The following is a 15,155-nucleotide window of genomic DNA, read 5'->3' on the forward strand; positions in this document are numbered from 1 at the left end:
AACACATTTGTAATTAAAAGGATTGCATTGAAATTGGTTTTATTTATTTATTTATATATGTTTAATTATTTTATTGTTATTTTTCCTGTGATGCTCACATAATGCAGTGGTGCCAAATTAACATCACATGTCTGTTATTAGATCATTTAAAGTAATATGTAAATAAACTGCTTCTTCAATATATTCAAATCATTATTTTGATTAGGGATTACTTGATATGTAACTTGTGGGCTTCTGCTGACAACAGTACCTAATTGGCAAATTGCCAAAAAAAATGGCAGGAAATGAATTGGCATTTCTTAGAAATATAACAAATATTTCTGTAGGGCTGCAAGTGCCATAACATTCAGATGTTTTTAGTGCGGTAGTCCAGCATTATAATTATTAAAAAAATATTTAGTTATTTACTGCCTTTTGTGGAAATCACTGTTGCTCAAAATATGTAGTTATCAGAGTAAACTGAGTTTGGTGGTGCAGAGGTCTTATTCATGTATCCATGCTCAAATGATTGGACTTTTATACTGAAGCCATTAAGACTTTCCAGGGGTTCTGATCTAAGGAGTGGAATTTGTTAAGAGGGCTGACAGGGTAGAAATATAAGAACATATTATTTAATTTATAATATATATTAAAACTGACAGTCACACTTTACCTAAAAATATGTGTATCATTACACTCTTACAAGCTAGCAGGTGTTTAAATTATGGGGTGTGAAGAAAAACTGTGAACTCGAGGGGAAACTGCAGAATTAGGATAGAAAAGGTCACACCTGTGCAAAAGTAAGTGGTTAAGTTTAATTAAAGCAGATGTAATGCTGAACAATACACAAAATACAGGATAAGCCTTAGATGGTTTGGAAAACTATTAATTCATCTGTTAATTGTCCATTTCACCCTGACTCCTACAGTCTAACAGCAAAGCTTCACTGACCTTGGATTGCTTGTTAGGTTTTTTTTTTTTCAATAGCCATGCTAATGGTCTGTGTGAATGTGTTTAGGATCGGCCAGCCATCGCTACGCACAGCTTTGCTGAGGGGATGAAGCTGGAGGCAGTAGATCCAACTGCACCTTTCACCATCAGTCCTGCTTCTGTTGCCAAGGTAACATACTCTGACCTGCTGCTTTCAGCTGCAGTGTTATAGTACGGGTACCACCTGTCCTGCATTAATGGGACAAATGTTCCTGTTGTAGTTTTATTTTTCTTTAGTGCTGTGTTTGTTTTGGATTTGCCTTTATTGTATATTATGTTGTGCATTTACAATATAATAGAACGCCAATGGACACAAGACATGAGTTTTAGTAGTTTTAGTCAGTACAAATAAAGATAAAACCGACAACCACAGCACCACACTCTCGTTTCAGCCAGAAATGCTGCTCACACTCTTTCCAGCTTCAAATCATACACTGACTTAACAGCCCTTGGAAAAAGCCTCCAGGCTGTTACGCAGCAGACTGAGGCAAATTCACTCATAAACATTGCTTTATTAAGATGGCTTGACTTTGCTGTGTCATTGTAACCCAGTTGTGAATAATATGCATCCTTAGTCTTTACATTTTTGGTTGACATAAGCTGCCTTATGAATTATGCATGGCTCACTTTCTAATTTACAGGAAATGGATCTATTCAGCTTCAGAGATTCAGTTCCTTCTTTTCATGGTGTTGGTAGAAGTTTCCCTTTTACTCTGATGTATGAGAGCAGTTGTTTTTAGCTGTTCTTTTCAGTGAGGTTGAGAGTAGGAGTGAATAGAATAGAAAAGCCATATACACATATACACGGAGCAGTTTGCCTAAGCATGACCGTAAAACACTGCCATTATTGTTTACAGATAAAAGCTGGCAAAGTTTTAATTACAGAGGCAACTGATTCTAGATCTGTACTTTCTCTTTTCCACATTAAAGCTCAGGTGCTTATTTATATGTTTGTGTGTGCTTGTTATGATCCATTTTTGGGACAAAAATGAAATTTTTTGCAAATTTGAGAGTGCAAGTTTTCCTCCTCTGCTGATACAGTATGTTATATGTTGTAGGTTTCAAGTTCTACATTTTATTTTACAATTATAACTTTAAAGTCAAGAATTCCATGTAATTTGACCAGGGGTGCTTAAAGTTTTGCATGTAGTGTGTGTGTGTGTGTGTGTGTGTGTGTGTGTGTGTGTGTATATATATTATTTAATGTATGTTATTGCTTGTACATATGTACGCCCCCAGATCTAGTCATTGTATAGAAATTGACATTGTATGTGTGTGTTTTCATGATCACAGGTGTTTGGGGATCAGTTCTTCCTGGTGCAGATGGATGATATGAGAGAGGAAGAGCAGAGAGAGGGAAGTCGTCGAGCGTTCCTGTGTCACCGGGACAGTCCTGGAATCTTCCCCGCCCAGTGGAGCCTGAAGAATGGAGTCAAACTCAACCCTCCACCAGGTATGATAGATTTAGTCTGCTTTTTAAAGCAACACTATGTACAATGATTACCTTACAATAGCAGCTTCAGACTCTCCAGGTTGATGCTCCACTGCCCTGTAATAGGCAGAACAGCATCCCTGTCGTTGCTACTCCAGGCTCAGCACGCCGCTAACTGCAGTATGTTACTTTGAAGAGGCAGGCAGAAAAAGGCATGCTAGAACAGCGTAACACTTGACATCCCGAGTCATGTTTGTGTAAAATCCAGTAATATTACTCATCCTCCTGAGTCCACATGCATCTTTGCATGTGTTCTGTCACATATCTCTTGGCTTGTCCAGAAAAGCATGTTCCTTAGGGGTAGCCTAAAGTGCAAAATACACACCCTGACTGTAGGTGGAGCCCCAGAGCAAGAAATTCCAATTTAATGTAGAGTTGCTTTGGAGGTCTTCATTCTAATTAATTCTGTTGTTCAGCTTCCCATTATTTAACCTCTCAAACAGCCTATGGATCGCCGGCAGGCCAATGGTATTATTACAAACTTCTATTACCAGTGAATAGACCCTGCAGTTACTGAGTAATACACCTGTAGTTAGTGTGTAATACACTTTTCTGCTATAAAGCATCTCTGTTCCAATTGTCAGCCTTGTATTGTGCTCATCCAAAAAGCAGTCCGGGTTGAAACGCTCTTTATAACTTCAGTGTGAATGGGTGGGGCTGTAGGCTGGGCTATGTGGATATACGTTTACCTATAGGGTTTGTGACCTAGGGCTGGGCGATATGGTAAAAATACTAGATCACAATATTTAAAAACATTTCCTTGATACACAATATTTATCACAATACATGTAATCATAGACTAAATATATCAGTAGCAACAGATTCTTATAAACTACTATTCAGATCCTCTCTCCTACTGAATACAGTGACTTTTATTTAACATCTGCTGCTCTTCATCTCATTAAACTAAAAGTCTAATTATACTCTTAGTAATGAAACCTGAAACCTTTATTAAGCACTAATAGTGTCCTCAATATACTTAGAAAAGCATACTGTTATCACGATAACAACATTTATCACAATATGGTAAAATATTGTCATATTGCCCAGCTCTAGTGTGACCTCATGACAACAAGTTCATTCAAAGCAGCCATGGTTTTCGTAGTATCATCACTGTCAGATTTAAACCTTGTATGTTCAAAATAGCAACTTTTAATGGCTGTCAAAGTAAAAGATTTTATTCCAAGTCTTTTTGGTCTATTGGTCGATATTTTGATACAATGTAAAGAACAATTGCCAGATTCCCATTAGGGCAAAAATAAAAAAAGGGACACACAAGGACAGCTATAATATATGGGCTATTTGGTCTGGAATATTATCTGGAAACTTCAGCAATGTTTACATAGTAGTCATTTCTCCACAATATGGGCCTTTTAAATTATTAATTGCGACTGAGTTTGTCTTTGAGTTCATTATAAAACAAACATACAGTGTGTATATACAAACCACCCTAGGCAAAATCTAAAGCTTCATGCACATTTCATGCTTTGTTATGAATGTATAATTTGTTGTGTGTGTGTGAATGTTGTGGGTGGTGTTTCCTATTCTCAGATATATCATTTTTTCAACCTTTGAACACTCGAATAGCTCTCTGGGTTTAGCCACAGGCGTAATATGCAGAGACCAACAAGTGAATGATGTAAATGATGGCAATGCTGTTAATAGTTTTCATTGTGAGACAGCTCTGTAATCACTGCCTGTAAAATGATGTTGTATCTCTACTGTGTGTGTGTGTAGGGTACCAAGGACAGGACTTTGACTGGGCTGACTATCTGAAACAGTGTGAGGCAGAAGCAGCACCGCAGCACTGCTTTCCCTCTGTGAGTGTCGTTTCATTTCACACAGTCAGAACAATTCAGCTGTGAAATGGCTTGTAGCTCACTGTAAGATATGCAGTGATGCATCGTTTATTTGCTAACATGTAGCCGTTTATTTTGAATGAACTAATATGATTAGAGTTGTTCTGCTCTGTGTAACAAAATGAGATACTTGATAAGTGACTGAAGGCATTGTATTTACTTCCTAAATAAGCCTTTTCTTTCCCCCCTTTTTTTTAGGACCCTTCTGATCAGTGCTTTAAGGAGTCCATGATGCTGGAGGCCGTTAACCCTCTTAGTCCAGAAAACATTCACGTGGCAACAGTAACCAAGGTCAAAGGCCAGCATGTCTGGATTCGTTTGGAAGGTGTGGCTTTATTTGTGCAACATTACCATATTACTGCTTTTACCCTTAAAATAGCAGCTTCAGAAAATCCTTTTGATGCTCCACTGACTGTAACAGGGAGAATGGGATCTCTGTCATTGCCATCTTTCACCATCTTTGGTGGGGCTGCACGAGACCACTCGCCAGAACTGCATAGAGCTGCCCAAGTTTGTTTAAAATCATGTAAATACTTAACATTCAAATCTACCGCCTCGGCCCACAGTCTTCTTTCACCTCAGATGCCGCTTCTGTATCTCTCAGATGGTCAACAAATGTACATTCATAGCTGTCCATGAGGCGGCGCTCAAAGCAAGATTTGGATTTATGGCAGTGGATTAAAAGTGAATTGCACTCCACTAACTGTAGGGGGAGCCCAGGAGCAGAAATACTTGCATTACTTGCATTATTTTCCAGCTGTTGCAGATTTATATACCGTGCTACTAAAAATGAGTCAGGGTAGTATCCATACAAATCAATCATAGTGAGATTTAGATATACGCTATTTGGACAAAAGTATTGGGACACCTGCTCATTCATTGTTTCTTCTGAAATCAAGGGTATTAAAAAAGAGCTTTCCAGCTTTTGTTGGATGAACTGTCTTCACTGTCCAGGGAGGGCTTCCTAGTAAATTTTGATTATAGCTGTGGTGATTTAGTGAAGTCAGGACGTTGAATGATCACCACCCCACCTCACCTCACCTCATCCCCCAACTCTCAAATTTATCTCAAACGTATTGAATGAAGCACCAACCGTCATTCCAGAGAGCATAGCAGTTCCACATCACCACAGCTCAGTGGGGGGCTTTGTACCCCTCTAGCCCACGCTGACTTTAATTCTAGGTCTGCAAAAATCTGCCTGAGCTTGCTTTCTGTTTTTGTTTTGGCTGTTGAGTTAAAAAAGAACATTATGGAGCCAGTATTGTTAACCAGTAAAGGGACACTCTCCAGCTGGACAGGATAGTCTCAGTGAAATTGTGTTCAGCAATGTGCAGAAAGTGTTTAAATCTTAACTCTCCCATGTTATCTCCAGGAGTGAAGCAACCTGTTCCAGAGATCATAGTTCATATGGACTCCATGGACATTTTCCCTGTCAGTTGGTGTGAAACTAATGGTTACCCTCTCCAGTACCCCTACAAGCCCAAAGGTCAGTGTTTCCAACTCCTATGTTAGCACATGCACACACACCCTAGCCACATGCCACCAATTTAGAGCTGGATCTATAGTGCTGTGTCCGTCTCCTCACCAGTAGTCTATAATAGACTATTATTTGCTTTCTAAGTAAAATGCCTGTTCTGGTCAGCTTCCTGTCGCAGGACACGCCGTGCAATGCAGTTCTGCTTTATTGATTGTGTATATCTGTGTGTTTTCTAATTGCAGTTGAAAAGCAGAAGAAAATTGCAGTAGTTCAACCAGAGAGACAGTGAGTAAAGTAGAGCAATAGAACAAATAACCTTGTCCTTTTGCTAATTATGCACTAATGCCTTTCTTTCCTACACCCATAGCAGAGCCCTGTCTAAAGACTCCTCCCCTGATGCCCTCAAACAGCCTCTCAACAGCCAAACAGAGATGAGTGAGTGCTTATACTTCACTGGCCAAATACACCCACTTGCATGCTGTCACAGAAACACACACGTTTAGAAGCACACTATACACAAACGCTGTTGCTTGCTCACTTGATTTAAGGCACACACACATTCAAACTTACTGATACACAATACAATAATAAGCCCTTCTTCAGTCTATGTATTTCAACACTCCGAATCAGAACTTAGAAATTGCAGAAAACTTGCCAACATGCTAATGCTAGCTTAATTTAACAATATCAGTGACTATATAAAGTCTCTACTAATCGTCTCTCTATTCTAAAAGTCTACACCAGAGCCCCAGGCCCTGTTCCATTCAGACTTGGGGCATTACTTTTGTAGCCTTTACATAACCCAGTACGTACGTTTCGCAACCCAGAAGACTCACAGACCAATCACATGCATTGTATATATCATCAACATGACACTACCCAGCCAGTATATACAGGATATAGCACTGAATCATAATCATAATTTAGACATATGATTGACACGTTGGCTTGAGGAAATTTATCTGAACCTTACTGAAATTTAATTAACTACCTCAGGTCTATACTACAGCGCCGGAAAAAATAAGAGACCACCCTACATGATCAGTTTCTCTGGTTTTACTGTTTATAGGCAGTGTGTTGAAGGAAATTAACATGTGTGTTGTATTTCATAAACCATAGACAATATTTCCCCTAAATTCCAAATGAAAATATTTGCTATTTACAGCATGTATTTGCAGAAATGACAACTGCTCAAAAAGTGCAAAGAAATTATTATAATCAAGAAGTTAAACAACACAGTACTAATATTTGAACTTTGCGTGCATTCAAAAATCACTATGGTAAAATAACATTGACAGCCAATCACAGCTTTTCTGTCTTGGCAGGCTCTTCACTAGTCTTTCACATTGCTGTTGGGTGACTTTATGCCATTCATAGAATGCAAATTCAGCTAACTCTGCTTTGTTTGGTGAAATGCCTGGAATAAAATGGCTGCCAAACAACATAGAGATGCAAATTTGAGGGAGAAAAGTATAAAGAGCAGTATAATATAATCTTCACTAATATAATCCTACATAAAAATAAGCATCATTGAAGTTAATACTGCTCTCTAAAGTTTATCATTTTTCATTGACTTATTAGGTTGAACAGATTTTTGCTAACCCTTTGCTGAAGAGCAGTATTTGTAAGGCTACATAGCACCTATATAAGCCATAACACCTATATAAACATACATAAACAAGTAGGTGTAAATTTATGAATGTTGTCCTTCAGTAAAGTGTTACTGGAATGTTGTTTTAGGGATGTAACAAGAGCAATACTATATTATAACAATACAGTGCACTGCCATACAATTCAGTGCAGTTTTGTGTTTTTAAACCTTTGTTATGCTGGACTTGCAGCCCAGGCCAATGGAAAGTACTGCTGCCCCAAGATTTACTTCAACCACAGATGTTTTTCTGGGCCATACCTCAACAAGGGTCGCATTGCAGAGCTCCCGCAGTGTGTGGGTCCGGGGAACTGCGTTCTGGTGCTGAAAGAGGTCAGCATTTATTTATTTTTGTCCTCAGAAAGAGACTTGAAGATGTTGGTGATGTGGGACATTTGACATTGCCTTTCTGTAACACTCCCATGTGACCTACAGGTCCTGACCCTGCTCATAAACTCTGCCTACAAGCCCAGCCGCGTGCTCCGTGAGTTGCAGCTGGACCAGGAGGGCCGGTGGCAGGGCCATGGAGAGACACTCAAAGCCAAGTGAGCATACTGACTGATTTTTGCATCTCTTAGTTGCTTAGTCAGTCTTTTTGTGAATATCTTGCTTGCTGTATCTTTGCTGGAATGTAAGAACTACACTATATGGACAAAAGTTTTGGGACACCTATATTTGACATCCCATTCTAAATCTATAGGCATTAATATAGGAAAGGTCCCCCTTTGCAGCTCTAACAGCAGGTTTTAAGTCGGCAGAGCGCCTCAGCACTCTTGTAAACTTGTCATTCCTAAACGCTTCCACTGTTTTTAGTAATACCACTCACAGTTGATAGTGGAAGATCTAGGAGGGAGGAAAATTTCACCAGCTTACTTGTTGTTGCAGCGGAGGTACCTATTACAGAACCACGCTGGCATTTAGAGCTCTTTAGAACCACCCATTGTGTGTAAAGGGAGATTGCATGGCTAGATGCTTGATTTTATGCACCTTAACCTGATCAAGAGGTGTGTCCCAATACTTTTGTCCATTTAGTGTATAATAAAGGAGTAGTTCAGGCCGTGAGTACTTGACTATATTGTGTATGGTTATTAAAATGTAGATACAAAGGAAAGAGCTACAGAGCGACTGTGGAGATTGTTCGGACCGCGGACCGCGTGGCCGAGTTCTGTAGGAAGACCTGCATCAAGCTGGAGTGCTGTCCCAACCTGTTTGGACCACGCATGGTCCTGGAGCGCTGTTCAGAGAACTGCTCCGTCCTCACCAAAACTAAATACAGTGAGTGCTCTTTAAGTTCTGCCTTCCCTGGCGAGATATTGGCTTTGAATGAGTTTGCACCTTCACTCCTTATTAAGGCTAATGAAGAAAGAAAGCTAGTGAGACCAGTGCACATGTACCTAAGGTAGCTGGCTTTAGATGAATGATCTCTTGCTGAAATCAGCTTCTCCAGCTTCCTTTATTCACTGTTAGCAGCGATTACGATCACATTTAATTTATGGCACTTGGCAAACATGTTTATCTAGGGCTACTGAACTTTAATTAATTTTATCGAGGTAGTCGAGGATAAGTTTAAGGTCCAAACGCTTGTTTGTTTTTAATGATGGTGTGCACACTAGAGCCAACACCTGCCGCTTACTGACTTCCTGCACACTCTGTGTGACTATACTTGGCACTTTTGAAGCAAAGTATTTCTAATGATCCACGATGAATTTAATTCCAGTATCTTTAATTAATAAAACCAATGGAAGCGGTGTGGCCAGTCAACTGGAAGGTTTTGCATTGTGGCTGCAGTACAAAAAAAACGTAGTTCTCCCAAATAGCAATGATGCAGCGTTTGCTGCGAGGCCATAGCACTTTACACATAGGGATTTACCCAGTTCAGCAGCAGCAACCCTGTGGTCATCGATACCTGAAACGAAGTCTTTCTTAGTGATCTTCTATCTTAGTGATCTTTTAACAGCTCAGTCATATCTGAACCCTTTTAGCTGTCATTCACTGCTCTTCTTTGGACCACATGAGATGCTAACTGCTACTCCTGGGTGACAAAATGTGCAATTGTGGCGACGAAGATTATGCGGCAATGGAAGTTCGCATATCCCATGTTACAGCTATCGTACCTGTTTTCTGCACCGATTCCATGACTTTAGTTTTGGTCTGATTGTAGAGTGTGGGCATCGCTGTGTCAGGAAAATATATTAGAGACGGGGCGCTGCTGTATCTCCGCTTTAAAGTGTGCAACATACAACACAGATGTGAATCCTTGGCAATAAAAGTTACAATAGTTTGGAGTTTGGAGAATTCGCTTCACCCTTTCTGAATTTGGTGGAAGCTTTGACATCGCTTGCTCAAGGGTCCTCTTGTTGACCGGTACGAAAAACAGTTGTAGCCGGTGCCGGCCAGAGCCAAAGTGCCTCCATCCATCCTGCCGTTTAATGCAGAGGGTGCTGTTTGAGTTTCTCGCTCATCCTTTCTGTCTCTGTTATGTGCACACCACAGACTGTCCGGCACTGCACTTCCACACTTCTGAGTTCTGCATTTTGCATTCCCTCAGTGTGATCAGATTTCCCCCGTCCCCTAATAACTTTATATCCAGATCAAGACCACACACCGCCATAGCAGACATGTGGTAGCTTTATCGTATTACATGTAGAATGCGACTTCAATGGCAGTTACATTTTTCAAATTATTTTCTAAAAGACATTTCTTCAGTTTTATTGGTTAATTCTCTCCATCTCCCAATATTATTTAAGTTCAGATCAAATGTACACACTTTTATCACAAGTATATTTAATTATATAATGGGGATTTCATTGGGTGCCTTTCCAGCTGTGTACCAGGTCTATGTATGTCTGTGCGCTGACTTCATGCATTTCCCTGTAGCCTATTACTATGGGAAGAAAAAGAGTCGCCGCGTGGGTCGTCCCCCGGGAGGCCACTCCAACCTGGAGGGGGGTGTGAAGAAAAGAGGCAGGAGGAGGAAGAGGAGGAAGCAGCTCTTTGTCCACAAAAAGAGACGCTCCTCTGCCTCAGTGGACAACACACCTGCAGGGTCTCCTCAAGTAAGTCCTTGAGTGCTGTGTTGGTGACAACGGCGTGCTCTAGCCTTTTGGGCTATTGTGCCCTGGGGAGGGTGTGTGTGTGTGTGTGTGTGTGTGTGTCTGTCATTTTCCAGCTTTACTGGATTGGATCAGAATATCATTGGTATTCATGTATTGTTGTTATTTCTTCAGGGAAGTGGTGATGAGGAAGACCTGGATGAAGATGATTCATTGAGTGAGGACACAGGCTCTGAGCTGCAGGATGAGTTGATGGATGACTCTGAATACTCTGAAAAAAAGTCGCAGCCTCCGACACCCTCACCTTCTCCCCCCGAGACTCCTCGGCCCACCCGCCGACGCCGCAAAGCTCGATCTCCTTCGTACTCGGATGATGAGAACAGACCTCCCTCACCCAAGGTAATCGCACCACACATGCAGGCACTGTATCTACAAGGCACAGTGTACATTGGCTTATGATGCACAGTTGGTGCCCTGTGTGAGGACCTAATCTTCAGCCTGTTCTGATACTGCTGTTCATCTTGACCTTAAGCCCTAAACATTAGAGAGTGATGAGTGCAGGTTTAGCGAATATATATTAGTGTGGTAATAACATGGTATCATTTTTGATAGAGTGTGAATAACTGCTTGGAGTGAGTTGGAAACTGGGTCTGATAAGGTGTTTATTTGTGTCATGCAGAGTCCATTTAGCGAGGCTCCTCAGAAGCTGTGCTTAGACAGCAGTCCATTAGAGTGGAGCGTTACGGATGTGGTGCGTTTCATCAGGACCACTGACTGTGCTCCACTGGCACGCATCTTCATGGACCAGGTGATTATTCTTGACACCTCACACACACATGCGCTTGTGTTTGTGGTTAGGTAGTAATGACTTCCTTTTTAATTCAAACAGCTCAGTCACGCTGCACTGACTGCACACTGACTTTTTCACCCCACTCACCTTGTCACCATTAGTATATTTGAACAGTTTTTATAGGTCAAGTTCCTGTATGTAAATAGCAGGGTGTAATATCTGTATATTTCATAGATTATATATTAGTAGCATTCGCTACTAAGAGTTTCCACTTACAAAAAATGTACCCAGATAAAGTGTTCCCAAATAGAGGTTATCTTCACTGCAGCACTGTATGTGTAAACAACACCTCTGGTTTTGCATGTTGGGCACTTCTATGACCGTATTGCAAGGATTTTGGTGCAATACAGATTAATGAGCCATATATTGTCCACCATACATATTTCAGTGTCTTATTCATCTTTTACATAAACAATATGTGTGATTTAGTAGATCAATGGATACTTGAGTAGTAAATAGCTAAAAAGATAAAAGATAAAGTTATAAAGTGAGTTAAAAGATAAAAAGGTAATACAACTTTATATACAACTTTAATAATAACTTTACTATTATTATTATTATTACTATTATTATTAAAAAACAAAAATGGTCTGTCACATTTAACTGTTAAATCCCTTAACTTAAAAAAAAATAAATTCTGTTGTGTTGAAAATGTGCAATAATGAAGATTTTATTGTAATTTAAAAGAAACAATTTTTCATCAGGTTTACTTTGACTTATTAAATCAGGGATTATTGTTTGTATGTGCAAAAAAAATTATTTAGTCATTTTAATTTAAAATAATTTTAATTAAAATTTTTGTTATTTTAATTTTAAAGGATATTTTGCCATTTTCATTTTATTTTAGAAGAATTTTTTCATCATTTTAATTTTTTTTTATTTTTTTTATTTTATTTTTTTAATGATTGTTTCTTGTTAATATACACACACATGAAAGCTCTCTATAAATCCTGGCCTTGTTTCACCTTTTATCTTCCCTTTCTTTGTTTTTTCTTTTTTTTCCCTCTTCAGGAAATTGATGGCCAGGCCCTGCTCCTGCTGAATCTACCCACGGTGCAGGAGTGTATGGACCTGAAACTAGGTCCCGCCATTAAACTGTGCCACCATATCGAGAGGGTCAAACTAGCGTTTTACCAGCAGTTTGCTAGCTGAGGGTGACATTAGACCTGTAGGCAGGAGAAGAGAGGGGGAGGATGTTTTAGGGGTGGGAGGGGGTGAGATTTTATTTTCCATTGTTTTCTTCACCAGGCTGTCCTGATGCTGAATGCAAGGCATCAAAGCTTTTCTTTTTTCCTTTGAGATTCGCTAGTTTGTGTGATGGAGATATGCTACTGAAGGGGAATTATTTGTGTGTGTGTGTGTGTGTGTGTGTGTGTGTCTTTAACAGGAGAACTTGAGGTGTTTCTCGCAATGCTTTGTCTGTGATCAGACCGAACCTTTTCGCACAGTATAGATCAGTTTCCTGGAAGTTCTCCCTCAGCAGATCTTCTGGTTCCATGTTAAACTCAGCCATAGACAGTAGTCCCATCTGTTTCCATAAGACTCAGCCAAGCTCCTCGTTTCTTGAAACCTTTAATAATTGTACACTCTTAAAAATAAAGGTGCTACAAAGGATTCGTTGAGTGATGCCATAGAAGAACCCTTATTGGTTCCATATAGAACCCTTATTGTAAAGAAGCTGTGAGTGAAGAACACTTTCATCGACTTCTTTAAACCGTCAATCCTCGTTTTTTTTTCCTGTGGCATTGCTCTTTGAATCCTTTTAGCACCTTTACAGTTAAGAGTGTAGAGCGGATGACAATGCAAGAATCTTAAGCACAAAGACCAATTGCCCATGTACTGTAAGCGGTATGCAAAAGTGTACATAGTAGAGATTGTCTGTACATATGTAAATAGCAGATATTCCTTTTAGCGGGGCTAAATGTCCCGATTTCTGTTTGGTTTTCTACAGAGTTTGAGGATTACACTGTAAGTAAACAAGAACATTATTTTTCAGGCATCTTTTGCCTGGTGTTTGGTATTGCTGTGGGATTTTGTATAGATGCCAATAGCACTGTTCCTTCTGTTTGACGGTCACGTGTTCAAACAGAGACATGTTGCTGAGAAAAAAATAAAATAAGTCTAATATGTAATATAGTGGATAATAATGTAACCGTGATTGTTGTTGTGGTTAGGATTCAAGCACATGAAGGTTCCAGGTTATTGTAGTCATGGAAGTACCGATGGTCCAGATTCCAGGGACTGCCCAAATTCCCCAAAAATCTAAGTATGTAAGTCTGTAATTCATCATAAATGGGCCTTTCATATGAAGAGTGCTTTCAAGAGGAAAAGAAGACCCCGTGTTTTAATTTAGCATCCATTTCCATCTTTCTTTCTAAAAAAAAAATAATAACACATTTGTGCTGAAATGGTGAGCGTAGTTTCTGTAAGCATATTCTGTCTTCTTGCCATGTTCAGTTAGATTTTTGTTCGCTCCCATATTTGCCAATATTTTGGTCAAAGAACGTTTGAATTAATGTTAATTAATTTTACCTTTAAATGTATATGTTTGTGAAATGTTATTTAAAAGAAAATAAACTAAACCAGATCTAATGCCTTGTCTCTTTCAGGAGTGTAAATAAAATCACAGTTAAATTCAGAGTGTTTGAGCTGATTTTTGTATTCTGTTAAGGAGCATCTGCATATCGCCACTGTCACGCAAAAACCTCCCGTCTCCATTTTTGCATGTCTTCCACCTGGTCTTCTACTGTAAAGTTACTATTTTAACCATGCATGTTTATGCGTGTCAGCAAAGATACTAATTCTGCAGCCTGAGTCATTCTGTGAAACGGCTGCCATTTCCACTTTGCAATTTTCAAAATGTTTGAAATTTTTTTAAAAACCGAAACATTTAATTTTTTATGTTTTTATATACATATAAATCTACAACAGCAAGATATGACCATCCCCCAAACAAGTTTCATATGAAGTGTATTGAGAGTGCTTTCAAGTGGAAAAGAAGTGGAGAGCGCTGTAAAATAGTAAAGTTACTATTTTAACATTTCATTTTTAAATGTGACTAGGTGGTAAATTTCATCCTAAAATTGCTACAGTTCATCATGTGGACAGGTTCACGACCTAGCACACATACCACTCAGTTAAATATAATTTTCTTTGCATTTATAGTGTAAACATTTTAATAAAAACATTTGTGTGACTGGGTGGTAGGGTTGAGTTTGAACCTGACCGATATAAGTAATGTTTATATTATATTTATTAAAGTCATATCATAAATTGGCCTTTCATATGAACTGTATTGAGAGTGCAAGTGGGAAAATTTATTTAATTTAGCATCCATTTCCATCTTTCTTTCTGAAAGCATTTGTGCTGAAATGGTATAAAATAGTAAAGTTACTATTTAAATTTTTTAACTTATATATATATATATCCACAACATCAATATATATATATATATATATATATATATATATATATATATACAAAATTCTATACTAATATATATAATTATATCTCCTATTTTTCCACCTCAGGCAAAACTCCTTATTACTAATATCATTTTTATTCAGATCTGAGGGCTGTAGTCATAGTGAAGTGTGACTGGGTGGTAAATGTTATCCTAAAATGTCTGCAGTTCTTCATATGGACAACCTCCCGACCTAGCCCGCATGCCACTCAATTTGAAATTTCATTTATAGTGTAAAAAAAATGTATTAAAAATAAAACTATTTTATGTGATGGGGTGGTAGGGTTGAGCTTGAGACCCTGTCTAACATAAAAAATAGGAACACATAATATAAAAAAATGTCC

At 38.9% G+C, this 15,155-nt stretch overlaps 1 protein-coding gene across 2 annotated transcripts in view; it reads left to right on the top strand.

Annotated features, from left to right (window-relative positions):
• The window catches only part of sfmbt1 (Scm like with four mbt domains 1), a 30,845-nt gene extending 18,301 nt beyond the window's left edge, over positions 1-12,544 (top strand). The window contains exons 8-21 of one of the 2 annotated variants that reach the window (XM_072666207.1): positions 998-1,099; positions 2,263-2,422; positions 4,199-4,281; positions 4,519-4,645; positions 5,693-5,806; positions 6,040-6,082; positions 6,168-6,232; positions 7,639-7,778; positions 7,881-7,990; positions 8,545-8,720; positions 10,323-10,501; positions 10,673-10,897; positions 11,178-11,306; positions 12,360-12,544. In XM_072666207.1, the coding sequence (XP_072522308.1) occupies positions 998-1,099; positions 2,263-2,422; positions 4,199-4,281; positions 4,519-4,645; positions 5,693-5,806; positions 6,040-6,082; positions 6,168-6,232; positions 7,639-7,778; positions 7,881-7,990; positions 8,545-8,720; positions 10,323-10,501; positions 10,673-10,897; positions 11,178-11,306; positions 12,360-12,500 (1,794 nt within the window). In that variant the 3' untranslated portion in view covers positions 12,501-12,544. Of the gene's footprint in view, positions 1-997; positions 1,100-2,262; positions 2,423-4,198; positions 4,282-4,518; positions 4,646-5,692; positions 5,807-6,039; positions 6,083-6,164; positions 6,233-7,638; positions 7,779-7,880; positions 7,991-8,544; positions 8,721-10,322; positions 10,502-10,672; positions 10,898-11,177; positions 11,307-12,359 lie in introns of both variants that reach the window. The other variant, XM_072666206.1, reaches the window with a different exon arrangement.
• The last annotated feature ends 2,611 nt before the right edge of the window (positions 12,545-15,155 follow it).

This window comes from Salminus brasiliensis, chromosome 21, assembly GCF_030463535.1.
Source record: "Salminus brasiliensis chromosome 21, fSalBra1.hap2, whole genome shotgun sequence".
Classification (NCBI taxonomy): Eukaryota; Metazoa; Chordata; class Actinopteri; order Characiformes; family Bryconidae; genus Salminus; species Salminus brasiliensis.